This window comes from Lactuca virosa, chromosome 3, assembly GCF_052849685.1.
Source record: "Lactuca virosa cultivar CGN04683 chromosome 3, Lactuca_virosa_CGN04683_v6, whole genome shotgun sequence".
Classification (NCBI taxonomy): Eukaryota; Viridiplantae; Streptophyta; class Magnoliopsida; order Asterales; family Asteraceae; genus Lactuca; species Lactuca virosa.
In genome coordinates this window covers 84,278,737-84,305,842 of record NC_136428.1, presented here as the reverse complement: position 1 = coordinate 84,305,842, position 27,106 = coordinate 84,278,737, and the positions used below count along the sequence as shown (strand labels likewise).

At 35.4% G+C, this 27,106-nt stretch overlaps 3 protein-coding genes across 3 annotated transcripts; 2 read left to right on the top strand and 1 right to left on the bottom strand.

The window, feature by feature from the left end:
• Nucleotides 1–667: 667 nt before the first annotated feature.
• Nucleotides 668–1,730, bottom strand: LOC145162439 (uncharacterized). The gene is made up of 3 exons (XM_079081583.1): nucleotides 1,545–1,730; nucleotides 1,320–1,449; nucleotides 668–1,228 (listed from the first exon to the last, which is right to left on the bottom strand). Exons 1-3 carry the CDS (start codon nucleotides 1,675–1,677, stop codon nucleotides 685–687), a joined length of 807 nt encoding a protein of 268 aa, XP_078937709.1. The 5' UTR covers nucleotides 1,678–1,730; the 3' UTR covers nucleotides 668–684.
• Nucleotides 1,731–2,825: 1,095 nt separating this feature from the next.
• On the top strand, nucleotides 2,826–4,258 carry LOC145163745 (protein FAR1-RELATED SEQUENCE 5-like). Its single transcript, XM_079082528.1, has 4 exons — nucleotides 2,826–2,880; nucleotides 2,959–3,817; nucleotides 3,891–4,149; nucleotides 4,247–4,258. The coding sequence occupies exons 1-4, from the start codon at nucleotides 2,826–2,828 to the stop codon at nucleotides 4,256–4,258; spliced, it is 1,185 nt and encodes a 394-aa protein (XP_078938654.1).
• A 213-nt stretch (nucleotides 4,259–4,471) lies between these two features.
• Nucleotides 4,472–5,942, top strand: LOC145163744 (protein FAR-RED IMPAIRED RESPONSE 1-like). Its single transcript, XM_079082527.1, has 3 exons — nucleotides 4,472–5,005; nucleotides 5,321–5,651; nucleotides 5,728–5,942. The coding sequence occupies exons 1-3, from the start codon at nucleotides 4,472–4,474 to the stop codon at nucleotides 5,940–5,942; spliced, it is 1,080 nt and encodes a 359-aa protein (XP_078938653.1).
• Nucleotides 5,943–27,106: the final 21,164 nt, after the last annotated feature.

Below are 27,106 nucleotides of genomic sequence, written 5' to 3'. Positions count from 1 at the left end.
ATTATCATAAAATAAAAGATGCTTTTACTTAAAAAAAATATACAAAGAAATCTTAAATGAATTTTTGTATGTTTTTGTTTGTATAACCTTCTTAATTTAGTTTGACTATAACATTTATATAAGTTTTTGCAACATAAATTCTTTTATATATTAGGGCATTCATTTCATTTAATATTTTGCGCTCAGCTTTGATATTTTCTTAATTTTCTACCCTTTTCCAACCAAACATCTATGTAACATGTTTTCTACGGATTTCCAATTACATTCCTTTTGTTGGCATATTATTTACTATTTATTTACAGTTTTTCCGACCAAATGTACCCCAACCACAACTTTTGCTCAAATATCCGACCAAAACTCAATCAAAGTGTAGTGTTGTTTCTCTTATGAGCCTCGGCCAAGGGAGCTGAAAATCCACATTTTTAGAAAACATTACCACCGATGATTTAAACATTACTGACTTTCTCGAATATTATTACACACCTTCGCATAAGAAAAATAATTCCCTTAATTTTAATCAACTGTTATTAATTAGACAGCATGACTAAAAAATGTCATTTTCAGTGATAGGACTAATGAAATGGGAAAAAACTGTTGAGACTAGACGCAGTATATTCTTGACGCCACTGATAGAGCAATAATTAAATGAAATCTAAAGGATAAGACACAAACTGAACTAGGACTTCAATTTATAAAAATATTGTTTTCAACATATGAATCCGCCATCATTGACCATAAACACTGATCATCTGTCATCATCAAATCCTGGCAAGAATATTGAGAGCTGAACTCGTTGACAAAATTTAAAGGTGACAACAAGTTATAATTTCCTGATGGTGTAGTGGCATCAATGTCTGTTAGAAATGGCTCACTCCAGAAATTATCGACCAGTTCGTCATCATTGAATGTTAGTGGTGTAAAGTCACTAAAAACTGCACAATCTGAGTCACTCAACTGACACGATGATATTTCTGTGAGTGAAGAATATGATAGTGATTCAGATGATTCTCCAGCCAATAAAGTTGTTCCGACTTCCGGTTGATGTTTTAGATCTGTTTTGTTAACAGGTTTTCGTTTAGAGCTAGCCTGATCGTATTCTAGGGTTCCTAAGTGTTCATTTGAAGACTCAGTGTGTTCATTCTGAGCTCTCTTCTTCAAATGTGTGTTCCAACGATTTTTTATTTCATTGTCGCTTCTTCCTGGTAATTTTGCAGCTATTGTTGACCATCTGTGTATATATGAAAGATTAAAAACAATTTAGAAACACCAATGCGAAAAGCTGCTAAATAACTTTGTTTAAATTATATACTTGTACTTACTTGTTTCCAAGCTTGTTATGTAAATCAATAACCAGATCGTCTTCTTCCTTTGTAAAGTTTCCGTGTTTAATGTTTGGGCGGAGATAGTTCATCCACCTCAACCTGCAACTTTTACCACTTCTAGACACACCTTAACAAAAGAAATGAAAGACAATAAGCAAGTGTCCAAATCCATACAATAAAAATTGATGACCTTGAATTAAAGAGACTCTAAATAGTTAATACCAATAAACTTGGGAAGTAAAGCCCAGTTCCAATGGCCATATCTCTGGATGTAAGCTCTTAGCTTGTTGTCTTCATCTTCACTCCATGCACCTTTCTTCAACCCATTGTTGTCGTAACATGATGACTTCACCATCTTTCTACTTTCCAACTCTATCTAGATCTATATATCTAAGATAGTTATTTAAAATAAAATTTATCTTGTTCCACTCGAACTATATAACCGTTAGGCCTTGCAAGTGACAACGTGCTGAAATAGAAATAACAGTCGTTTGTTTCCCAGAAAGTAAAAAAAAATTATTACCGAAGTACACACGAAAGTTCCTCCTTTTTTATTTATTTATTTATTCAAATGATGTAAGCACTCCAAACGTCATCTGCTTCGGTAAAATATTTTAGGATTCTTTTAAGGAAGAACAATATAGTAACATGCAATGCCTTAATTACTCGGTCAATGCTACTATTTAAAATAATGACTCCTTTTATATATATATATATATATATATATATATATATATATATATATATATATATATAAATATAAGTTTAATAGACAACCAATATGAATCAAAGAACCAAGGAACCCATCCTAACCATCTATTTTGTTTTAATCTTGGCCATTAATCCATAATTAACCAAAAAAAACACGGAGGGGCATTTTGGTAAGTTCAGCGTCTCATTTAACATCCTATTTGTCTCCGTTAGCGTCTTCTGATTTCAACGTCTTCTGTTACTGTCCTTCATCTTCTAACACTACACTGATCGATCCAAAATCTCGCTTGTTGTTCGAAATCTCAACCTTTTTCATCCAATTTACTAATACTTTCTTCAGAATTCAGCTAATAATCAGGTATTATCTTTCGTTTATGATTATTAGGTCAATTATGGACTTTGATTTTACCGTTTTTCTTCCAATGCATTGTTATTGTAATCGTCTGATTGTAAAATTCTCTTGATTTTACCGTTTAATTTTCAAATTGTTCTATTTTTATTGTTACTTTGCTAATTTTATGTCGTATGTTGAGTATACTGTTTTTCATTCGATTGTTTTTGTAATCATTCGTCTGTAATGCATATTCGACATTTAGATAATCAATTATATCTTGTGCATCTTCTGACAGTTAAGTTTTTTCCAAACTTTTAGTGATTTTGAGAATCTTATCTTATCTTGTGCATATATTTAAAATTTTTGTGATTATCTTGTTTATTTGTTTCCTTTTTTGTATAATTATCAATTCTAAATTTCTAATCTGTATATAAACTCCAGGTCATCGACGATTCATTATGAGTTCTGTGAATTCTTGTTCAGATTTGCATTCAACTATTAATGAACAATCATGTAAGTTTTCTTTTCTTAATATAAATTTCACATTTTATATATAATGTAATAAAATAGATGTTTTGTTTGGTTTTGCAGTTCATGATGAATCATCTTCAAGTATGAATATTGATCATTCAAATAGCAGTAATTCTTGTTATAGTTTTGATTTTGAGCTCTACAATACTGAAACTTTTAAGCTTGTTCCTTATGATAAGTTGATACATAAGAAGTCTTTCAAAGGATTGTTGTTTGATTCGTTGGACATTGGTCTTGACTTTTACAAGACTTATGGTAAAGAATCTGGTTTTGATGTGAATATGTCAAGTCAAAAAAGATACAATGATGGCACAATTCGTATTAGATATTCGACATGTAGTAGATCTGGTTTCACGGAGTCATTCAAGAATGAAAATATTCATGTGGAATTTTCAGATGTTAAGGGAAGGAGAACTTCTTCTAAGAAGAACGGGTGCCCTGCTGTTTCAAAGTTCAAGAATCTCCGATGTTCTTTAATGTTCTACATTTATGTGTTTGTTGAAGATCACAACCATGAACTTGTTGCTCAAGATCAGTTGCACTTATTAAGGATTAATAGGACAATGGATTTTCTTGATGAATCCTTTATACATAAGGTTGGTACTTGTAACATTGGTGCTTCAAAAGCTTATAACTTGGTGAGTAGTATGAAGGGTGGCTTTGATTCTAGTGGAGGTACTGCAGTTGACTTTAAAAATTTTCATAGAAATTTGAATTCTAAAATTGGTGTCAAAGATTCCCAAATGGTTGTGGATATATTGACAAATAGAAAATTGTGTTTCTCTAATTTTTCATTTGAGGTCCAAAAAGATGTTGATGATCATCTTACTGGACTTTTTTGGGCTGATGATACTTCGAAAGCTAACTATAAGGAATTTGGAGATGTAGTATCTTTTGATGCTACTTATCAGACAAACAAGTAATTCCTAATCCTTATTTGTTCTTTTTATGGTATCTGTTCTTTTTAATAATACTTATCAAAAAAATTTCAGGTATTTTATGGTATTTGTTCTTTTTACTGGAGTTGACTACCACAAGCATTGTGTTACTTTTGCTGCTAGTTTACTAGCTCGTGAAACAGCAGATGCATATGTGTGGTTGCTTGAAGTGTTTCGTAAAGCATTTGTCAAGCCACCCATGATGAGTGTAACAGATCAGGATTCATCAATGAAGAAAGCTGTTAATTTTGTTTTTCCTGAATCGAACCATAGACTATGCATGTGGCACATCACTCAAAAACTTGAGGAAAAGGTATATTCTTTGTTTCTTGATTCCTATATATGTTTATAACCATATAGATCATAAAGCATATTGTGAATTCACAATGTAAATTTGCATATAATGAAAGGAACAAATCTAAATCATAAATCACACTGTGAATTCATAATGTTAAACAAATGTTATGTTACTATGAATTACATCAAATATTCAACATATGTAATGATTCTTATGTGTTTCTTTTTTTTATATTCCTATTGATGTTTATAACCATCCGGACTTCCAGAAGACATTTTTTGATATTATATGGAATCTTCAATGTTCTCCATAAGATTTTGAAAGTTCGTGGTCAACAATGTTAGATAAGTTTCATCTAAAAGAAAATGATTGGTTAAGGTTTGTTTTTAAAATAAGGGATTTATGGATTCCGGCTTTTATGAGAGATCTTGAACTTTCTGGTTTGATGCGAACTACTTCAAGATCAGAGAGTCTGAATTATGTTATCTCACATTTTTTGCATCATAAATCAAATTTGGTGAAGTTCATGATGTCGTTTGATAGTGCAATGGAGAAGCAAAGGCATCATCAATCTTTATTAGATTATCAGTCTACAACTACTACCCCCAAGCTAAGGACTCCTTTGGCTATTGAAAAGCATGCATCGAAAATTTATACACATAATATTTTCTTGGACATTCAGAAAGAGTTATACAAATCTGTGTTTTATTGTGTTCAAGAATCTGTAGTTATTGAAGATGAAAGCGAAGTTTATGTTTTGAGAGATAAGAAGAAAAAAAAGTTGATTGATAAAAATGTGAATGAGGATGAAGATTCTGATGATTTTTATCGAAATAGTCTTACTTCTCATTGTCCTAATACTCGTTACAAGGTATGTCTATTTGTCCTAATACAGTTTATTAAATATAAAATGTAGTTTAAAAATTTACACTGTGAATGTAGGATGTTTTGCTAATTCACAGTGTGAATTTTTATAGAGTTATAAATTTTTAGATTAGTATGGAATATGTATTTTTTTTTTGTGAATTTGATTTGAAGTACATATTTATATTATAGTATTATGATTTCTAATGTCATGTTGATTAATAATGTGAATCGATGTTAATTTGTATAATTTTTATCGAATTGTATGAGATAGAATTTCTTATTCACATATTAATTTGTTTATTAATGATAATTTTTGTAGGTTGTATTTAGTAGAAGGGGTGATAGCATTAGCATCAGTTGTAGCTGCATGCTTTTTATCCAGGAAGGATTGTTATGTCGTCATATGTTTTTCATATTAAATATGAAAGAGTATGATGAAATTCCATCAAATTTCATTTTGAGGAGATGGGGAAAATATATCATAGCTGATGGATTGTTGAGAAAAAAGAACTCATATCCTCATAAAGGCAGTAAAAATGAATGTTTGATTCAAGATGTGTATGCTATTCATCGTTTGTCCATTAACAAGATAGCAAATAATGAGGATGAGTTGGCTAAATATATAAAGAAACTTCAGGAGGTTGATAATGGTATTCCTTTATGTACCTCATCAAGGGCATCTTCGAATAGATCAGTTCACATTGAAAAAAATTATTGGAGCTGCAGTACCTGATGTTATCAACATTCATAATTCAGAGGGGATCAGAAACAAAGGATGGGCCAGTGGTAAAAGAATCAAGAGCACTAGAGAGAAAGTGATTGAGAAATCTAAAAAGGGTTCTAGGTTGTGCAGTTTACGTCATAAACCAAATCACAATGCTAGGAGTTGCATTTTGAGGTTAAAGAAGTCTGATTTAGAATCTGAGGTTACAGAAGGCTGATTGTTTCTAATTTTTTCTTTTTAAGACTACTAAAATAAGATTTGATTTTTGTAATGATCATTCAATGGTTAGAAATGTTGAAATATTGTTGTTAATTTTGATATTCATTGTTTTAGACTTTATTTCTAATAATATAATATATTTTTTTCAAATTTAGTGTTTTTGGTTAAAGATATTTTTTTATTGTTAGTTTTTTGAATATTTTCTAATAAAAATTTCATGCTAATGATTTAATTTATTTATATTATTGTTAATCTCATATATAAAATTTTCATGCTAAAGATTGTCTTAATGTAATTTAATTCACATTGTGAATCTCAACTATTAATTGTTCTAATGATCTTTATGTACCATAATTCACATTGTTAACCTCACATATAAAATATACATGTTATAATATGTACTGTAATTCACATTGTGAATCTGACATATTAAATTTTCACAAGGTTAACATATAAACAATGTAAAATTTCATATTTTTAATAAAACATGTAATTGTATAACATACATGTAGACATTCACATGAAAATATAAACATCTTTTAAGTATTTAGTAAAGTTCATTATATTTGATATAGAAACTAACATCAAATTGTAACATAACAAGCATGTATATGTTCTTAAAGAAATTAAAGTGCATCTAAACTTATACTAATTATGAATAGAAAACTAAGTTTTAAGTTTTACACTTCTTTTTCCAATCCTTGAAATAGTATATCCTTTCTCCCCTTTTTTCCCATCCCTTTTCGAGCAAATCTTTTATTTCTTCATTAGTCTTTTTTGCATAATAGCTGTTTGTGCAATGATTTTTGACCTGTATGTGTTTGTGTCACTCAATAGTATCTCTGTCAAATACTTAATGCGTAACTCGTTTAACACACTTTATTGTTGTTTTGATTCTTTTGACAACCCACATGTCCAATTTACTGTTTTATCTCCCATATATGACGCATGCAAAAAACTCCACAGTCAACATGATTATCCCTCGTGCGCCAATTCATGTTCACCCTTTCTGGTTCAACACCCTCCAAAGTTGAAGCTGATTTGTGATTGACCCTCATCAAGTACCTACTAAAAAGTATTTTCTGCAAAAAAGAAATTGTCATTTTCTATAATTATTATTTTATTTAGATTATTATTATATTAATACTTATATTTATAATGTAAATTTATTATTCTTACCAATTCATTAGGTGCATCACGATAAGCTCTAGGAAACTTTGCAACTGAATTCCTATTGTCAATGACATCAACCGCTGGTTCCTCTAAGTTTCTGCAGATGATGTAAAAGTGATTTTTTTGATGAACTGGGAAAAACACCTATTTAATAATTTAAATTGTTAAACTTTGTTTAAAATATGTAATATATTCAACAAAAAGAACAGTTTATTACCAAGTGAACTTTTTCAAATGTCAGAAGTTCTTTGTCCTTTTTCATTGCATCTTTGATATTTGACTCAAATTTATCAAATCTTTCATTGAAAGGGATATATTTGTCAATATGAACTGTCTCTGCAAAAAAAATTAAATATACATCAAACTTTAAAGAGTAAATTGTTAAATTCACAATAAGGTAAATTTTAAATTTAAAATTATTCACACTGTGAATTATAATGGGATTCACTGTGTGAATTTTATTTTCTGCAAAAAAAAAAATTAAGAGATTCACATTGTGAATCTGTGTGAATGTGAGACATACATCCAAGATTCACATTATTAATTTATACATTTAACAGCAAAAGAGTTTGAGGTTCACCAAGTGATGTACACATACACATATTGGGAATTTTTACAACTATTTTGTTCATAGTGAATACAAACAAAAGTGTTGATCAACTTTCAAAAAAAAATTAAGAGATTCACATTGTGAATCTGTGTGATTGTGAGACATAGATCCAAGATTCATATTGTGAATTTATGCATTTAATAGCAAAAGAGTTTGAGGTTCACCAAGTGATGTACACATACACATATTGAGAATTTTTACAACTATTTTTTTCATAGTGAATACAAACAAAAGAGTTGATCAACTTGCAAAAAAAATTTAAGAGATTCACATTGTGAATCTGTGTGAATGTGAGACATGGATCCAAGATTCACATTGTGAATTTATGCATTTAACAGCAAAAGAGTTTGAGGTTCACCAAGTGATGTACACATACACATGGTGAATTTGTACAACTATTTTGTTACTTATTCAGAACTATTGAAAATGTTATTTATTATATTATCAACATTAACTTACCACCATTGATGTATCAAAGAAATACCGATTCACTGTAGAATTTGATTTAAGCTTTTCTTCATAGTTCAAAATATCAGTCCAAGCATCAATGACATGTGCATGTACCCATAATCCTGCCTGCATTGTTTCAATCATTCCTCTTCCAAGCACATAACATCTCTTAGTCTGAAATACCTTCTCACTTAATTTGTAATCAAATAAAACAAAAAAGCAGTTAATAGAAAATTAATTTGTATTTGTATTTATATACTATTGTATTTAAATAAAAGATAACATGAATTATTACCTGCTATTACCAATTCTAGAAAAAATTCTATCTGATAATTTTACTTCATCTGGATCTACAAATTTTGATGCACAAACCTCTTTTTTATTATAAGGAGACGATAGCTTCAGTGATGGTTTTTTTAATCTTTTTCCTACTTCTCTTTTTTTGTCTTCATCATCTTCAATTCCCAAGATATTATTGTCACATTCTGTTTCTTCTGAATCATAACTTTCTCCTTCATCAAGTTTTTCATTTTTTATTTCTTTCTTCATGTGTTCATCTTCACTACTTTCATCTCCTTCCTGAAACTTTTGTGTGAGACCAAGACCAAGTCCAAGTGAAAAACTAGGCATTGATGATTTTCTAGTATTTTTTTTATTTTTTTTTTGTTGAGAGAAAAACTTGGAGACACACTTGAACAAAAGTTAGAACAAGTATAATGCGGAATAGTTAATCTCAAAGGATCTAAAAGCTCAACAATAATATAGTTAGATAGTTAGAGAGTTAGTTGCGGAAATGTAAAGGAATGGAAATGACAGCAATTGTTATATCAAGAAGACACTTAAGCTTATTCATAACAAGGAATGCATTCACTCCAAGTTAATAAGGAAGATCAAGCTTAGTGATTAAGTCTTAAAGACTTGCTCCGAAGAGGGATTATGATCAGCAGAATTATGATAAGATTTAAGTAAGAAGAGATGAGTGAAGAAAGATAGAGAGATAACTTCAGAATGTGTATTCAGATAGAATTCATAAGTTATCGGTTCCCCCGTATCGAATACAAAGAGAGTAAGTCTCTATTTATAGAGACTTAGAAACTACACTAGATTACAACTCTATAAGCAGTCGTGCAAGGCAAACTGGATAATAGAGTGTATTACATAAAAGACAAATAAAGTAATCTAGCTAAGTTGACTGCGGTAGCTGACTCCGGTTGCTGATGCGGTTGCTGATGAACAAGATTGACTCCGGGTGCTGAACCGTTGCGGTAGAAAGATGGTTGCGGTAGCTGAGTTCAAGAGGGTCACTTTTATGATTCAACAATTTCCCCCTAAGTGACCTCTTTAACTCCGGTTCAACTATCAAGTTTCAGGAACTTGATCAAAATCCACCAGAACTTCCTGACGTTTTCCAACCATGTGATTCTTCTTGTGATCTTGAACTTGACTTCTACGGTAGTATGCTTCGATCTTTCAATTGCGGTTCGGCAGATGTCAAGTTGTTTCTTGGTCAGGCGGTGCATGGCAGTCATAGGAATGAAATATTTGACGTTGTCAGTCTTCCTTTTGAATATGAATCCAAGTTCAGGGTAGTTTGTTGTGCCTAGAGATCTTTCTTGGAAGCCTTCGGTAGGCATTGGCACAGGTTCAAAAGGTGGGAGATCAAACTTCTTGAGGATGGTGGGGTAAATATCTGCATCTATCTTGGCAAAGTCACAGACCGTATCCCTCAGAAAAGAGTTGGCTTTTTCAAGCGTTGTCTGCATTTTAGGGTGCTTTTCTGACTTGTTTTGGAACACCCTGGCAATAAGGAAGATTTCTTCCGGATTCATACAAGGAAAGTCTGCCTGGGTGCGGATGTAGTCATGCTCCCTTCTGGTGAGGGTATACTGGATGTAGTCAGCCTTCATAAATTTCCTGACTTTGTAGTTCTTGACTGCGGATGGTCTGTCGTTAGACCATATGTTTTCAATGGAGGAGGCATGTTTAGCGTGAAAAGACTAAGTCTCTCAAACTCCATTGGCAGTCTCTTGTGATCTGGAAGGCTTTGGTCAAACTGCTCAAATACAGTGAAGTACTTGGCATTTGGAGAAATTGGTATATCCCAGTATCCATCAGCAGGGGGTTCAGCATAAGTGAGGTGCGGTCTGTAATCTTCGTCTAGGAGCCTGCGGTGCGGATTGATCCAAGAATTGATCAAGGACTCATCCATCATGGTGTCAAACCCGCATTCTCTCCAAATTAACTCTGCCAGCTTGGCTGCTTTCCAATCATGCTTCCTTTGAGCGGTGGTAGGGGAGTCTGTGGTGCTTGGAGAAGACATGTTTTCAGCCAAGTTCTTGAAGTGCGGAGGAGTCTCTGGCTTTTTGGGAGTATCTTTTGGAGGTGAAGTGTGAGGAGATGGAGTATGTTGAGATGGTTGCGGTGGTGTGGGAATTTTTTTAGTGATGATGGGGGGACTCTGATGAATAGAAGTATCAGAGTGATGGACTTCTTGTTCTTCATCACTTCCCCCTCTTGAGGGATGCAACCCCGGTGCTTCCTCAAGCCATTGCTTAAGTCCATCCACCTTGTTGAAGACTTCTTGGAACTGAGCTTTGAAAGCTTCTGCCAAATGTTGGTTGTTTGGAGTGGAGGAGCTGAAGAGCAACTTGTGGATTTCTTTGGTGAGCTGGAGGATCTCAGGGCCATGGAAGTTGGAGGAAAGGGATTTCTGCAGTCTGTTGATGGTTGCTTGAAGAACAGAGATAGTGGACTCATAAGCAGTATGAGTCTCATCTATCAATTTCTGAGACTGAGAAGCTTGATCCGCGATGGCCGCTTGAAGATCCGTTTTGATTGCGGTCACCTCAGTGATGAGGCGTTCCGCTGCAGCCATGAAGTCCTTGTGGTCAGCCTTGCGGTTATTGTCAAGGGACCGGATCCCCATCTCTACTTTGAGAGAGATTCGTTCAGTAGCCATACGTTCCCTTGTTTCCAGACGCTCTATTCTTTCAATCAGTGACTGCGGTCCTAGAGTGTCTTCAGGTTGCGGTTGAGTAGGTTGGACTGCAGCCAAGATCTGATCGATTTTGGCTTGAAGGCTCATGAACTCCTTCCGGGTGATAACATTCTTCTTCTTTTTCTTCTTCTCTTTAGGCTTGGAAGTCGAATGTTGAGAACCGCTGGACTCCTCTTCTTCAAACATCATGAGGTCATCATCAGAAGGGCTTGGCTTGTTTACTTCTTGGATGTCTTCATCATCAAGACCGAAGGTGGGAGCTGAACTAAGTTCGATTGCAAGTTCTTCGTCTTGTGATGGATTGACTGTAGGAGTGGGAGATGGAATGGGAGTTGGAGTAGGAGGAACTTTGGAGGTACCTACGGCTGCACCTGAAGCTTGAGCTTTTGAAATTGTTTCAGCCATCTGATCCATCCAGTTCTGAACTTTTTGAATGGTGGCTGCAGTACTGGCATTGCTGATGGCATTTGCCCAATATCTAGCCACGGACTGGATCTCCTGTTCTTTCTGTTGTTGCTGCTTGATTTGTTGTTCCTTGCGGCCTTGGAAAGCCCTTTGGAATGCAACATACTTCTTCTTGTCTGACTCAGTTACCGGATTGTACTGTAACCAAGAGTCATTGGATGCATCACCGTCAAATCCTTCAAAGCGCACCGAAGTGTCCTTCGGGTCCACGGATCCTTGCACATTTGTGCTCACCGTGCCTAAACCACCTGTAAAAGATGAAAGCAGAGTAGGATTTCCTGAGCTTCCTCGGTCTCCTTGACCCGTGGTCAAGTGTGGCCTCTGCTCAGTTCTGGCATGGGCGAAAGAAGTGCCCTGCGGGTGGGAAGGTGTTTGTAGTGTTTGGGTGACAGAAAGAAGGATGGAGCGCAACTCCTCTGGTGAAAAGAAATGCAGTCGGGAAGCCCTAGAGACCTTAGGGCGTGAACCAGTGTCGTCCTCTTGGGAGTGCACTGGGGGGGAGTCTCCACGTAGTTGAGAATCAGACTCACTTTCTGAGTCTGACTGGAAAATGATGGTGGTGTCGAATGGGTGTGCGGGCACCCTAAGGACTACTGGAGCCTGTTGAGAGGCTTCAACATCGGTCCGGTCACGCATATGGATAGTGGTATCGGTAGTTTTCCTTTTCTTGAGGATAGAAATCGGATGCCTATCCTCATCTGAATCACTACTAGATATGGTTGGGGCAGGTTTTGTTTTGCGTTTCTTGGTGGGTGCGGTTCGTTTAGGAGCATCCTTCTTGGGTGTTCTTTGTTTCTTGGTTGCCAACTGCTTTCTTCTTTGAGAAAGATTGGATAGTGTAGTGGAAGAGGGGACTGCGGTACCCTCAGGGATAATGGTTGCGGATGGAAGAGGCGGGGTAGGAGGGTATGGGGCAATACCCTCCGTAGCCTCAATGTGGTCTGAGACATCAGCAGTCTCAAGACCAAGAGAAGAAAGGATATGAGTAGGGAGTCTGCGGATCGGTCCAAATATCGTTTGATTAGAAGAAGGGTTGTACCTTTTAAGATCCTTAGTGACGAAAAAGTTGATGTCACTACCCATGTCTATTCCAGCATCCGCATGTAAGTCTGAGATACAAAGTGACCAGAACCGTGTAAATGTGAGCTCGGTTGGGTTCTCCCTTGGGTGCTCTTTGGGAATGTATTGGAGGAAGTCGCCCCAAAGGATTTGTCCATAGTTTACGTCGTGGCCTATGTAGATGCTCCATACCAATTCCAGTAGCTTCTGTCCCATGTTGTCGATGCCTCCGGTTCTGCCGGATAGGCAGCGGATGACAAAATGACACAAAAACTGCCATACCGCAGGCATCTGATTCTTTTTGAACTCACCAATCCCTCGAATTGGTTTCTGATACCCCATCTGGTAGAGTGCGGATGTAACGTCTGCCATTGAAGGTGAGAAAATCTTGATGGAAGGGTGAACCAGAAGATTAATGGCATTTAAGAACTTTTCTTTGGACAAGATGACCAAAGAATCGTTCATGAGATTGAGGTGAACTTCTTGGGGTTTTCCATTGGGCGATATACAGAGAACACACATTTGAATAGAGTAGAAACTGGAACAACGTCTGTAAATGCATCGAATGGACCAAATAGAGGGTGGTTCCTGAGAAACTTGATCATAAGCTTGATGGGAGCATTATATGAAGGATGATCTTCAAATATTGCTCTAAAATTACTTGAAGCGATTGTTGGAGAGTCGGAACCTGTTGGATTTACAGAACCTGAAGGCTTGGATTGCTTCTTTGATGCACCTGATTTCACCATTGTTGAAGATTTGAGAGAAGAAAACAGAGTTCTTGAAAGTTTTGAAGGTTTTGAGGAATTTGGGAGAAAGAATCGATATTCAGAAAACGTAAAGTATTTTTGGGGAAGAAGATGGGTTTATAAAGGAGGGTGAAAAAATGTTTAACCCTAGGTAAATGGTAAGGATAGGGTAAAACGTCGATTGGGGTTTTGGGGGGAATCTATGAATTTTGGATTAAATCTCAGCCACACATAATTAAAACGGGTTTGAAGAGATTTTGGGAGATTTCCAAAAGGGGTTTTGCATTTAATGTAAAGTCAGACGCATGTCAATACGTCAGGTGATCGTGGGGGTGATGGGAGAGGAAGTTGTAACGGATGGGACGTATTGGGGAGAGGAAAGGACAAATTAAGGATGAGTTTATTGAAAAACGTTCTTTTTGTCATCATCCCTAAAATAGGTCTGATACAAGGATTATTTAGAAAGAGAATGCGACAGTTTCTAAAGAGAATGTTTTTTTTGTCTTTAATGTTTAACTTAATGAGGGATCATTAAATAGCACACAAAGATTCAAGAGTTGATAAAACAGTTGAGAAATTATCATGATGATCGTGGATGAAAAATTCATTGCAGTTGGAAACGTCATCGCGGATGGAACTTTCATTGCGGTTGAGAAACGTCATTGCGGATGAAACTTTCATTGCGGTTGAGAAACGTCATTGCGGATGAACAAGGAAAGACTGCAGTGAGAAACTGAGAGGAAAACACTTGTACAAAGATTAGTAATATCAGACCATAAAGACCCATGAGAGATACGTATGATATATGGTTGCGGTACCTAGACAACGGTACCAAAACCATCTATCACATGTAATTATCAGTTAGAACCGCAACGGAGACCAAGGATGGTTTGCGGTAGCTATCAATTCAAAAAGAATTGCGGGTCTGGATTCATCATTCCTAACATTTGCAGGAAGATGTTAAGCTTTGTTGAATCGAGCGCTTTTGTGAACACATCAGCAATCTCTTCATGAGAAGGGACAAAGATGAGTTCAATATTACCTTTTAAGATGTGGTCTTTGATGAAATGATACCGTAGTTCAATGTGCTTAGTCTTGGAGTGCTGAATTGGATTGTGAGAAATACCAATAGCACTTTCAGAGTCAAAATAGATCGGTATCCGCAACATTCTATACCCGTAGTCCATTAGTTGAGTTTTCATCCAAAGGACTTGAGAGCAACAGCTGGCTGCGGCCACATACTCGGCTTCTGCAGTTGATAGAGAGACACAACTTTGTTTTCTTGAGGACCAGCTGACTAGTCTTTCACCCAAGAATTGACATCCTCCTGAAGTGCTTTTTCGATCGAGCTTGCATCCGGCATGATCCGCATCTGTGAAAGCTTGCAGGCTGAAGTCATTGCTTGCGGGGTACCATAGACCAAGAGATTTGCTTCCTTTCAGGTACCGTAGTATCTGTTTGGCTGCGGTCATATGTGAGACTTTTGGGTCAGCCTGATACCTTGCACATACACCAGTTGCAAAGACAATGTATGGCCTGCTTGCAGTGAGGTACATCAAAGAGCCGATGATGCCTCTATAAGTCTTGTGATCCATAGATTCGCCTGAGGGATCAGCAGAGATCTTATAACCGAAGGCCATGGGGACCTTAGCAGATGAACAATTGTCCATAGAATATTTCTTCAATAGTTCAGTGGTGTATTTTTCTTGATGAATGAATATGCCTTGCGGTACTTGTTTCACGTGAAGACCTAGAAAGAAATTAATCTCTCTATTCATGCTCATTTTGAACTTGTTGGTTATGAGCTTAGCAAATTCATCCACCATGCCTTGATCAGTCGAACCGAAGATGATATCATCCACATATATCTGTACTATCATGAGGTGGTCGCCATTTGGTTTTCTGAATAGTGTGGGATCAATCACTCCTCTCTTGTACCCGGATGAGACAAGGAATTCAGAAAGAGTCTCATACCATGCTCTTGGGGCTTGCTTCAGACCGTAGACTGCCTTTTCAAGCTTGTAGCAGTGGTCTGGGAATTCAACATTTTCAAAGCCTGGAGGTTGCTGAAGATAAACCTCTTCTTTTAGTTCCCCATTGAGAAAGACACTCTTAACGTCCATTTGGTGTACCTTGACGTTTTTGTGGGCTGCGTATGCTAGAAAGATCCGGATAGCTTCCATGCGTGCTACTGGAGCATACGTTTCATCGTAGTCAATGCCTTCAAGTTGACTATACCCTTTTGCAACTAGCCTTGCCTTGTTTCTGACTACCGTACCAGATTCATCCAACTTATTTTTAAACACCCATCTAGTGCCAACAATGGAGTGACCACGTGGCTTCGGAACGAGCTGCCAAACTTTATTTCTTTGAAATTCTTCAAGCTCTTCTTGCATTGTGGCTATCCAGTCAGGTTCAAGCAATGCTTCTTTGATCGTTCTGGGTTCTACCGAGGACATAAATGTTGTATAGTGGCAGTGATCAGATAGGTCCTTGGAAGATCGAGTCTGGATGCCTGCTGATGGGTTCCCAATGATTTGACCTGGTGGGTGGTCTTTCGTCCATACATGAAGACGTGGCAGCAGATGATCAGCAGCTGCGGTAGAGGGAATATCTTGAATGTCAGAGGAATTTGCGGTTGGAGATGACAGTTCCCCCTGGACTTGAGAACATCCTGCTGAGTCATCTTGATCTATTGGAACGGAATTTTCTTAAGCAGTTGGGAGAGGTTCCCCCTGGGTTGCAGATGGGAGTTCCTCTGGAACCTGAGAAGATTCCCCCTGGACTGCGGATGAGAGAGTGACAATCCTTGGATCAGTTCTAGTGTTGATATTTTCTATGAGTTCATCATCCGAATTCGAAGATACGTTTGATGGTAATGCTTCTCTGCGGACAGGAATTTGAACAACATCAAGTACTGGAACCTCGACGGTTGCGGCTAGATCCGGAGTAGATCTTTCCCCCTCAACCGGAGAGGTGGAAGTATTGAGAGAGGCTACTTCAGATAGAGATGGTCCAGAAACATCAGCATGTTGTTGTTAAGTTACGGGTGACACAAGAACTTCGGATAGTTTCGCCGTTTCAACAGGATCGAAAAGATCCTCATAGTTGACTTCAACTAGATTCAAGGGACCTGAAGAGGCAGGAATGTCACTTTCCATGATTGCGGTGGTTTCAGTGGATGGAGGGGCGTCGTGGATGTGAGAATCATCAAATTTCACATCGAAGCTTTCAGTGATCAGCCTTGTACGCCTGATGAGCACTCGATAAGCAACCTTGTTAGTGGAGTAACCAAGGAATATGCCTTCGTCGGACTTCGGTGCAAACTTGTTGAGCTGATCTCTGTTGTTGATCACGAAGCATCTACACCCAAAAATATGAAAGAAGCGAACATTGGGCTTGCGGTTGTTAAGGCCCTCATATGGTGTTTTATTGAGGCGTTTGCACACGATACTTCGGTTTTGGACAAAGCATGCGGTTGCTACTACTTCAGCCCATAAGTAGAGAGGAAGTTAGGCGAAGTTAAGCATGGTTATGGATGATTCTACCAGTGTGCGGTTCCTTCTTTCTACTACACCATTTTGTTGCGGTGTGTAGGGTGCTGAGAAGTTGTGAGAAATGCCTTTGGACACCAAGAAACTGTTAAGAAGATGATTAGTGAACTCGGTTCCATTATCACTGTGGATGCGTCTAACTGGAAGCTTGATCTGAAGTTCGATTTCTTTGATGAAGTTGATGAAGATCTGCGGTGTCTCTGATTTGAGTCTGAGGAAGAAGACCCATGTGAAGCGTGTATAGTCATCAACAATAACCAGTATATACTTCTTGTGGTGGAGGCTGGCTACGGTTGATGGACCGCAGAGATCAATGTGAAATAGCTCCAGTGGTTCAGAAATAGAAGAGTCCATTATCAGAGGGTGACTTGCTTTAGACTGCTTACCACATTCACAAGCCGGACAGAGAGTATCGTTGCTAAATTTGAGAATAGGGAGACCGCAGACTAGTTCTCCAGTGACTAAGTTGTTGATGTACTGGAAGTTGAGATGAGCTAGCTTACGGTGCCATAGCCAGCTGACTTCGGATACAACTTTGCACAAGAAACACAATTGCGGTCTACCAATGTTTAGAGAAACATCCAAAGGGTACATGGTACCTTCATATCGAGATTTGATCAGGCAAGTGATTCTATCACTCGTCATTACGTAGCAAAACTGATCATCAAATTCAACACGATGTCCTGCTTTACATAGTTGGCCAACACTGATGAGATTGTGTTTAAGGCTTTCTACATAAGCAACCTTCTAAATGGAAAAGTTCCCCGTAGTGAGAACATCGTAACCTCGGATGACACCGTTTGCATTGTTACCAAACGTGACATTTCCACCATTGCATATAGGCCTGAAATCCCGAAGGTACTCTAACCTTCCGGTCATGTGCAAGGAGCAGGCATTGTCAATTAACCACTCTTCTTCTTGTTCCTCCTTGCACAAAGCCTGAGAATTACACGGTTAGTTTAGGCATCCAAACAAGTTTGGAGCCTGGGACAATTGATGTGTTTCTGAGTGATGCATGGTCCGAGGTTGCAGGGACAGGTCTCTTGTCAACTTTTGAGCCTAGTCCTGGGTGTTTGAGTAGATTTGGAGTGTTGTGATTTTTTGAAAAAATACGAGGTTTCTGACTCTGACTCGATTTGACATGAGATAAAACCTTTTGACAACTACACTGGCATTTACAAAAGGAGATTTTGTCTTTTGATCTAACACTGTGATTGGTCAGCGGTTTTAAGGATGTTTTGGATCTGTTACCGGTCCGAGATGGGTAATTCCTGACACGAGTGTTTTTGGGTTTTGAAAAAGTCTGTTTATGAAAGGTTTTAGCACGTGTAGATTTCTGAATTCTTTTTGATGGATTTGGTAAGATACCCTTCCATTTGAAATTTTGACGTGACTTTAAAAGTGTTGGAGTGGGTAAAATACCTTTCCATTTAGGATCATTTGAAGAATAGACCTGAAAAACATAGTTTCGAAAAGACTGAACACCCTTTTGGGTTGTGTCAGAAGGAGTAAGAATGACTTTTGAAACTGAACTTTCCTTTTTGTTTGTTTTCTTGAAAGAAGAGTTTTTTGAAATGTAGTGAGAGAAAACAAATTTTTCAGGACTTTTGGATTTAGGAAATCTGACTTGCTTCTTGTTTTTTGAAAAAGTTTGTCTATTAGTACCACGAGATCTGATTTCTTCTTTAAAAGCCTTTTTTGCCAAAGATTTTGGTGAACCGTAGTCATTGTTGTTCAACTGCGGTTTCCTCGAATTCTTAGAATGATTTTGAAAACGCGGACTTGAGTCATCAGAACTTGAGGATTCAGGAATTTGGGAACATTGACCTACTTCAAAATTTTCTATAGGTAGTTCATGAAATATTGGCTGAAGAGTTACAGTTCCTTGAACTGATGACTGCGGTAGGGATGACTTGACTATCGCTGAGTAAGTCTTAGATGGGACTTCGGCGGCACATTTGTGGGACATTTGACTACAGTGAGAGACACTGCGGTCTGAGGACAGAGATGGAAAGTCTTTTGAGACTTCGGGGCCCTCAACAACAATCTCTTCATCAACTATGGATGAAGTTTGAGAATTTGGATAGATGGTGCCACAGATAGGAATTTGATCACATGTGTGACCCAAAACCTCTGGCACAATTTCCTCAATGACACAATTATTGCTTAAATTGTGTAGTCTACCGAAGTGAGTTTTAATATCTTTGGGAAAAGTCTTGTCATTGACAGGGAAATGAAATTCTTGGTCTGGAGGGACATACAGTCTGCCTTTGTTGAACCGGGGTGAGGAATCCATTGAGGTAAGATATCCATTTGACCAACCCCAATTGTATGTATTGTCCACGGTTCCATTGTTTACCAAATTTTCAATAGCTTCACTTTCATTAAACAATTTTTCAATTAAGAGATTTAAGAGTACAATTTCTCTCTGAGCTAAATCTCTCTGGTTCAAAGCTATCTCTAATTGGGTTTCACTTAACATTCTTGCATCCTTTTCTAACTCTAGGTCCTTCTCTAACATAGCCATCTTAAGTCTTTTTTTATCCAGTCGTCCTCTCACGTGGAACATCTCTTGGGACGCAATGTTCTTCTCATCTAAGGCTTTATTATAGTCTGTAAGGACGACAGCACAAGTGTCATTAAGATCATCTATGTAAGGCTGACAGTCATGCATGCTATAGTTTAGAGTTTGGATCATGAGTTTTACCTGTTCGACGATGCTTAGTGTTCCATCCTTTGCCATGTAGCAGTAGTTCTTGTTCAACATTGTAGACCCATCATCATCCGCAGTGGCCAGCATGCAGATTTTCCCTTTTCCTTTGACACTGCTGATGGCCTCATCTTCGTCTCCGGATGACCAGACTTGATGGTCTCTTTTGACATGGGCCACGTATGCCCTTGCCTTTTCAGCTTTTTCTTTGTCTTCCAACTCTTGAGCCATTCTAAGGTAGAATGCTCTGTCTTTTACTACATTGGCCTTACAATCTCGTGCAAAGTGATTCTCTTTGTTGCATTTGTGACAAATTACAACATCAGTCTTGTCTTCTGAAGGAGTACCGGAGTCAGTGATTTGAGGAGACTGCGGTATCTCCTTTGGTTGAATATTCTGAGATTACGGTGGTGGATGAGAACTTTTGGGAAATCGAGAGTGGTTATTCTGAGAACCGAAGTTATGGTTGAATGGAGGTTTGTTGAACTGCTGATTCTTGCGGAAGGAAGGAGGTGGTAGACGGTTGAACTGTTGGCTAACCAGAGCAATAGCCTTCTGAAAATCTTATTCATCATCATATTCAGAATTCGCTTCATATGACTGCGGTAGAGTGTCATACGAGGAAGGGTAAGGTGACTGCGGTGGAGCTTGTGCTATGAGAGCAAGTGGTCCTCCGAAGTCAGCACAATCTTTGAGTACGGTGGATTCTTGAGCTTGCAGCTCTCCATAGAGCTTGTAAAGTGACAAGGAGTGAATCTTTCTATCGCCTTGGACTATCATCTTGGCCGTAGTCCAATGTCTGCCCAAACCATTAAGAAACTGAAGATTGATTTCATGGTTACTGCAGATGGTGCCCGCATTGGATAACTTGGTGACTATCAGGTTGAACCTTTTGAAGGAGTCTTCCAAACTTTCTCCAGTATGAGCTTTGAAGTTGTTGAACTCGTTGAGAGCTGTAGTAAGCTTCTTATCTTGTGCTTGTTCTGAGCCTTCGTACAGGTTTTTGAGAACATCCCAGATTTCTTTCGCTGATTTGCAATTTATGATAATATCGAATTTGTCAGGAGCAACTCCGCAGGAGATTTCATAAAAAGCAACAGCATCATTTTCCATTTTATCGAGATCATCCTTGGTGGGACGGCTCATGGCTGGTTGACCTCCTCCTAGCCTGGTTGCAGCGCCGTCAGTTTGGACTGGTGTAAGGACTGGAACATGTGGTCCTTCTTCTACGGATCGCCATACATCTCTACCCAGTCTTCTCAAGTACCTTTCCATTCTTTGTGACCAGTGATGATATTCATTTGTGACTAGTATTGGGGCTCGGTTAGAACCACCGACACTGTTGGAAACATTCAGAGATATTGATTATGCCATTTGAAATTGTTTTTTTTGTTTTGAAGAAATGAGCTTTAGTGGTATAGAAGGCTCTTTGAAAAATCAGAGTTCCGTTTTCAAAAAGCAACCACTTTGGCTCTGATACCAATTGTTGAGAGAAAAACTTGGAGACACACTTGAACAAAAGTTAGAACAAGTATAATGCGGAATAGTTAATCTCAAAGGATCTAAAAGCTCAACAATAATATAGTTAGATAGTTAGAGAGTTAGTTGCGGAAATGTAAAGGAATGGAAATGACAACAATTGTTATATCAAGAAGACACTTAAGCTGATTCATAACAAGGAATGCATTCACTCCAAGTTAATAAGGAAGATCAAGCTTAGTGATTAAGTCTTAAAGACTTGCTCCGAAGAGGGATTATGATCAGCAGAATTATGATAAGATTTAAATAAGAAGAGATGAGTGAAGAAAGATAGAGAGATAACTTCAGAATGTGTATTCAGATAGAATTCATAAGTTATCGGTTCCCCCGTATCGAATACAAAGAGAGTAAGTCTATTTATAGAGACTTAGAAACTACACTAGATTACAACTCTATAAGCAGCCGTGCAAGGCATACTGGATAATAGAGTGTATTACATAAAAGACAAATAAAGTAATCTAGCTAAGTTGACTACGGTAGCTGACTCCGGTTGTTGATGCGGTTGCTGATGAACAAGATTGACTCCGGGTGCTGAACTGTTGCGGTAGAAAGATGGTTGCGGTAGCTGAGTTCAAGAGGGTCACTTTTATGATTCAACATTTTTATCATCTATTATTGTTTTTTTATTTTTTTGTTCTCTAAAACTTTTTACATTTTCAAAATCATCATAATCATCAAAATTTAAAATACATTGAATAGAATCAACAATCTCATGCACTATTGGATCATTGTACAAATTTCCTGGTGTTACCATGATTGGTTGATTCTTTATTTCATGTTCATTCAAATTCTCATCGCTTTTTTATTCATCTTCATTTTGAGTTTTATAAATGAATTCTTGTTCAAAGACTTTCTTCATATCTTTCAACTCATCACTTTCTGTGAATTTTGTTGTTGAAAACTCAATTAACTTTCCAAACTTCAGTTTATCATTCACTAGTTTTTTGTAATTCTTTTTCGCTTTAAATACCAATTCCTGCAAAATGAGATAAAAAAATGTCAATAAAAATGATTTTTTTAACTTTCTTCTATAATAAATTACAATTCCAGTATATGAATGCATTGATGAGGTTTCACATTTTTAATGCATTTTAATAAATTACATATTCACTTTGTGAATTTATTATAGAGAAAGTAATAAATACACTTTTATATTTACAATGTGAACCACTTTATAAATTTCATCTTAACTACAATTTTATAACATATATCTGTAATATAACTTCAATTTTTTTTAAATATATAGATTATTAACTTACATCGAGTTTCATATCTTCATTTTCATCGGTGTCGGATTCTTCATCAATCTCTATAACATCATCATTCAATTCCAAAGTTCCAAAGTCACCACTCTTTAACTCAGCTTTTTCCCTTTTCACCATCATTTCATAATCCCAAAAATATAGTGCATGTATTTGTCCTTTTTCATTCTTATCATTCCTCATAAACTCCAAATAAGCTAACTGTTTATATAAACAAAATTATGATTGATTAGTTTTCTTATAGTAATATAAATAAAAGTGTTAATTATAAGAATTTTCCTTACCAATAATACAAGAAGTGGCCCACAATAGTAGTTTCCTCTATCAGTTTCATCCCACGTCATCTTTGACATTTTCAAGCAATTGGTTATAAAACCACACCAGTCAATTTCTCTCATAGGTGTTTTGCCAAACAAATGTGGCAATACTGTTGTCTTACAAGTTCCAGGCTTATTCTGTTCACAGATGGTATTAACAAACAGTAATAAAAAGTTTGTTCTGAAATTAATCACTGAATCTGATGATTCTTTAATTCTCTCTTCAACATCTGATGGTCTCATAGCCTTGAAATTATACTGTTGCTTCCAATCCATTAATTATTTTCCTTCACATTGATCAGTGTTATATATATCTTTTCCACCTAGAGGAATTCCAAGAAAATCATGAACAAGTTCTGGTGTTATGTCTATCTTCGCATTAGGTAGATGGATTTTCATATCTGATGGATTGAATGAATTCACAACAAAACGTGCCAATTTCCCAGAAATTCCATTGGTTGCAATTCTCAGCAAAGATCCCAATCCCATTTCTCTAACAGCTTTTTTCCGTTCTTTGTTTAAAGATTTAACAATATCATAAAACTTCTTTGGGCTCATTCTTGTTCTCAAAGATACTCTGTCATTTGAATTTATTGACAGTTTTTCCTTTTTTTCTTTGACTACTTCGAAAGTCTTTGTTTTTCTTTTTCTTTTTCCTGTTAGTCAATAATTTTCATAAGCTTCTCATAATATAACATATATACTATAAAATAACTAACAATACAAGAAATTCACATGTGAATTTGTTTTGCAAAATATAATATAATACATAAAATAAACATGTGAATTTGGACTATGTCTGATTTCTATTCATGTTTTAACAAAATTAATAAGAATTAATTTTATAATATCAAATTCAATTATAATTTTAAAAATACTAACCTTGAGTTGTTTTCTTTTCAGGTGTCTTGAAAACAGATTTGTCTTGCTTCATCGACTTTTTCTTTTTTGTTTTTTGTAATCTTGGACTCCGTATGATTTCTGTTCATTTAAAAAAAAATTAAAAATAACTGATTTTATATATTAAAGTAAATTATAATTTTATAAATACTAACCTTGTGTTGTTTTCTTTTCAAGTGTCTTCAAAACATATTCATCTTGCTTCATCAATTTTTTTGTTTGTTTTTTTTTAATCTCATCACCTTCTAAGCTTTTTTCTTTTTCAACATTTTCATAAATAGTCTTTTCATCTTCATTTTTTCTTAATTTATTAACTATTTCCACCACGGTTCTCCTTGCTGTGTTTTTGGTATATTTTTTTGAACCCTTAACTAGACAATATGAAATTTTTAATATCAATGTCAAAAATATAAGTAGTATTACGAAATACATGTTAAACAATATAAAATTGAACATGTGATGATCAAATTGCAAAAACTTTTTAGAAATTCACATTGTGATTTTATGCATTTAACAGTAAAACAGTTTGAGGTTTACCAAGTGATGTACAGATACACATGGTGAATTTTTACAACTATTTTGTTCATAGTGAATACAAACAAAAGTGTTGATCAACTTGCAAAAAAAAAAATTAAGAGATTCACATTGTGAATCTGTGTGAATGTGAGACATACATCCAAGATTCACATTGTGAATTTATGCATTTAACAGCAAAAGAGTCTGAGGTTCACCAAGTGATGTACACATACACATATTGAGAATTTTTACAACTATTTTGTTTATAGTGAATACAAACAAAAGTGTTGATCAACTTGCAAAAAAAAAAATTAAGAGATTCACATTGTGAATCTGTGTGAATGTGAGACATAGATCCAAGATTCATATTGTGAATTTATGCATTTAACAGCAAAAGAGTTTGAGGTTCACCAAGTGATGTACACATACATATTGAGAATTTTTACAACTATTTTGTTCATAGTGAATACAAACAAAAGCGTTGATCAACTTGCAAAAAAAATATTTAAAGAGATTCACATTGTGAATCTGTGTGAATGTGAGACATGGATCCAAGATTCACATTGTGAATTTATGCATTTAACAGCAAAAGAGTTTGAGGTTCACCAAGTGATGTACACATACACATGGTAAATTTTTACAAGTATTTTGTTCATAGTGAATACAAACAAAAGTGTTGATCAACTTGCAAAAAAAAAATTTAAGAGATTCATATTGTGAATCTATGTGAATGTGAGACATACATCCAAGATTCACATTGTGAATTTATGAATTTAACAGCAAAGAGTTTGAGGTTCACCAAGTGATGTACACATACACATATTGAGAATTTTTACAACTATTTTGTTCATAGTGAATACAAACAAAAGCGTTGATCAACTTGCAAAAAAAAAAATTAAGAGATTCACATTGTGAATCTGTGTGAATGTGAGACATGGATCCAAGATTTACATTGTGAATTTTTTCATTTAACAGCAAAAGAGTTTGAGGTTCACCAAGTGATGTAGACATACACATGGTGAATTTTTACAACTATTTTGTTCATAGTGAATACAAAAAAAAGTGTTGATCAACTTGCAAAAAAAATATATTTTTTTTAAGATATTCACATTGTGAATCTATGTGAATGTGAGACATACATCCAAGATTCACATTGTGAATTTATGCATTTAACAGCAAAAGAGTTTGAGGTTCACCAAGTGATGTACACATACACATATTGAGAATTTTTACAACTATTTTGTTCATAGTGAATACAAACAAAAGTGTTGATCAACTTGCAAATTTTTTTTTTAATAAGTGTGTAGTATATTATTAGATAACTAGTTATTTTAATCTGAATGCGAATGTTCTAACCTTTATTTTTATCTTCAATATCTTCAATTTTTTCACTTGTAGTTGAAGGTAGAACATCTTTTAGATTTCTTGTCAATTTCATTCTTTTCTTATTATCCTTTTTTTCATTGTTCTTTTCTTCATTTCCTGTTTTTGATTAACAAATAAGTTCAAACATCAATTTCATGGTATGAAAGTTATGATTTATTCATATTATTCACAATGTGTATCAGGATTACAAATGAATTGAACATAATATTTATTCACATTGTGAATTCAGTTTGAATCAAAACATTATCAATGCAACTCTTTATAAATTTACAATGAGAAACACATTAAGAGATACAATATCAATTAAACATAGATGCATCATAAAATTTCACAAGATGAAAAAATCAAATGTAAATGATAAATCACCCTGTGAATTCACAATTTGAATAAATGATATGTTAAATTGATATATAATCATGATTCACTTTGTGAATTGTCAAATAATGTAATACTCAGAAACATTGAATCCTTTCAAAATAATCAAATGTAAAAAACAAAGCACACGGTGAATTCAAAATGTGAAATTAGTTTTTCAGTTTAATGAATAAACTCAGAAACCACTTAGATTCACAAAGTTTTTAGGAAATTACGGTTTGTAATTTAGATATTCATGATTTCTGTATCGATTTGATGAAATTTATATCATTAGATTTTTGGTAATTATACAAATTCTAAAAAATTCATGAAATTAGGGTTTCGATTTACATAATAAACTCAGATTCGAGTTAGATTCACAAAGTTTTAGGAAATTTCAGTTTGTAATATAGATATTCATGATTTCTGTATCGATTTGAAGAAATTTAGATCATTAGGTTTTCATTATGTATACAAATTATTAAAAGTTCATCATCTGAGGGTTTCAAATCAGTCTAAAACGATTTTGTTAATAAAATAGTGTATTCACAGATTCATTGAATACATAATGTAACAGATAGTTTAGATTTGTCGTTTTGAAATTTACCAATAGAAAAAATATAATGTTGAAAATGCATTAAATGAGATAATCGGAAACGAATAGCAGTCAAACATACCTTTTAGATTCATTTTGACGAACTTTTCGGGAAGATTCACTGTGGATATTGACTGAATAGTCGCCGGAGATTCGTTAGAAATCGATGTTCGTCGGTGAAGTAAAAGATCGGTTTCAATGAGAGGGTAAAATCGATTTCACTGATATGTGAAACTGATGAACTAACGTCATTAATTAACAGTGAGAGTTAATAAGTTTTAGGTTGACGAAAATGCCCCTTTAAGTTACGTGTTTGGTTATAATCAACTGGACACTATTGTTTTTCATACTTTTACATCTCAAATCCAATGGCTGTTAATTTTTTGATCCAACCATCTTAATAGGTTCCTTGATTCCTCCACTCATATTGGTTCTCTATTGAACCTCTCCCTATATATATATATATATATATATATATATATATATATATATATATATATATATATATATATATATATATATATA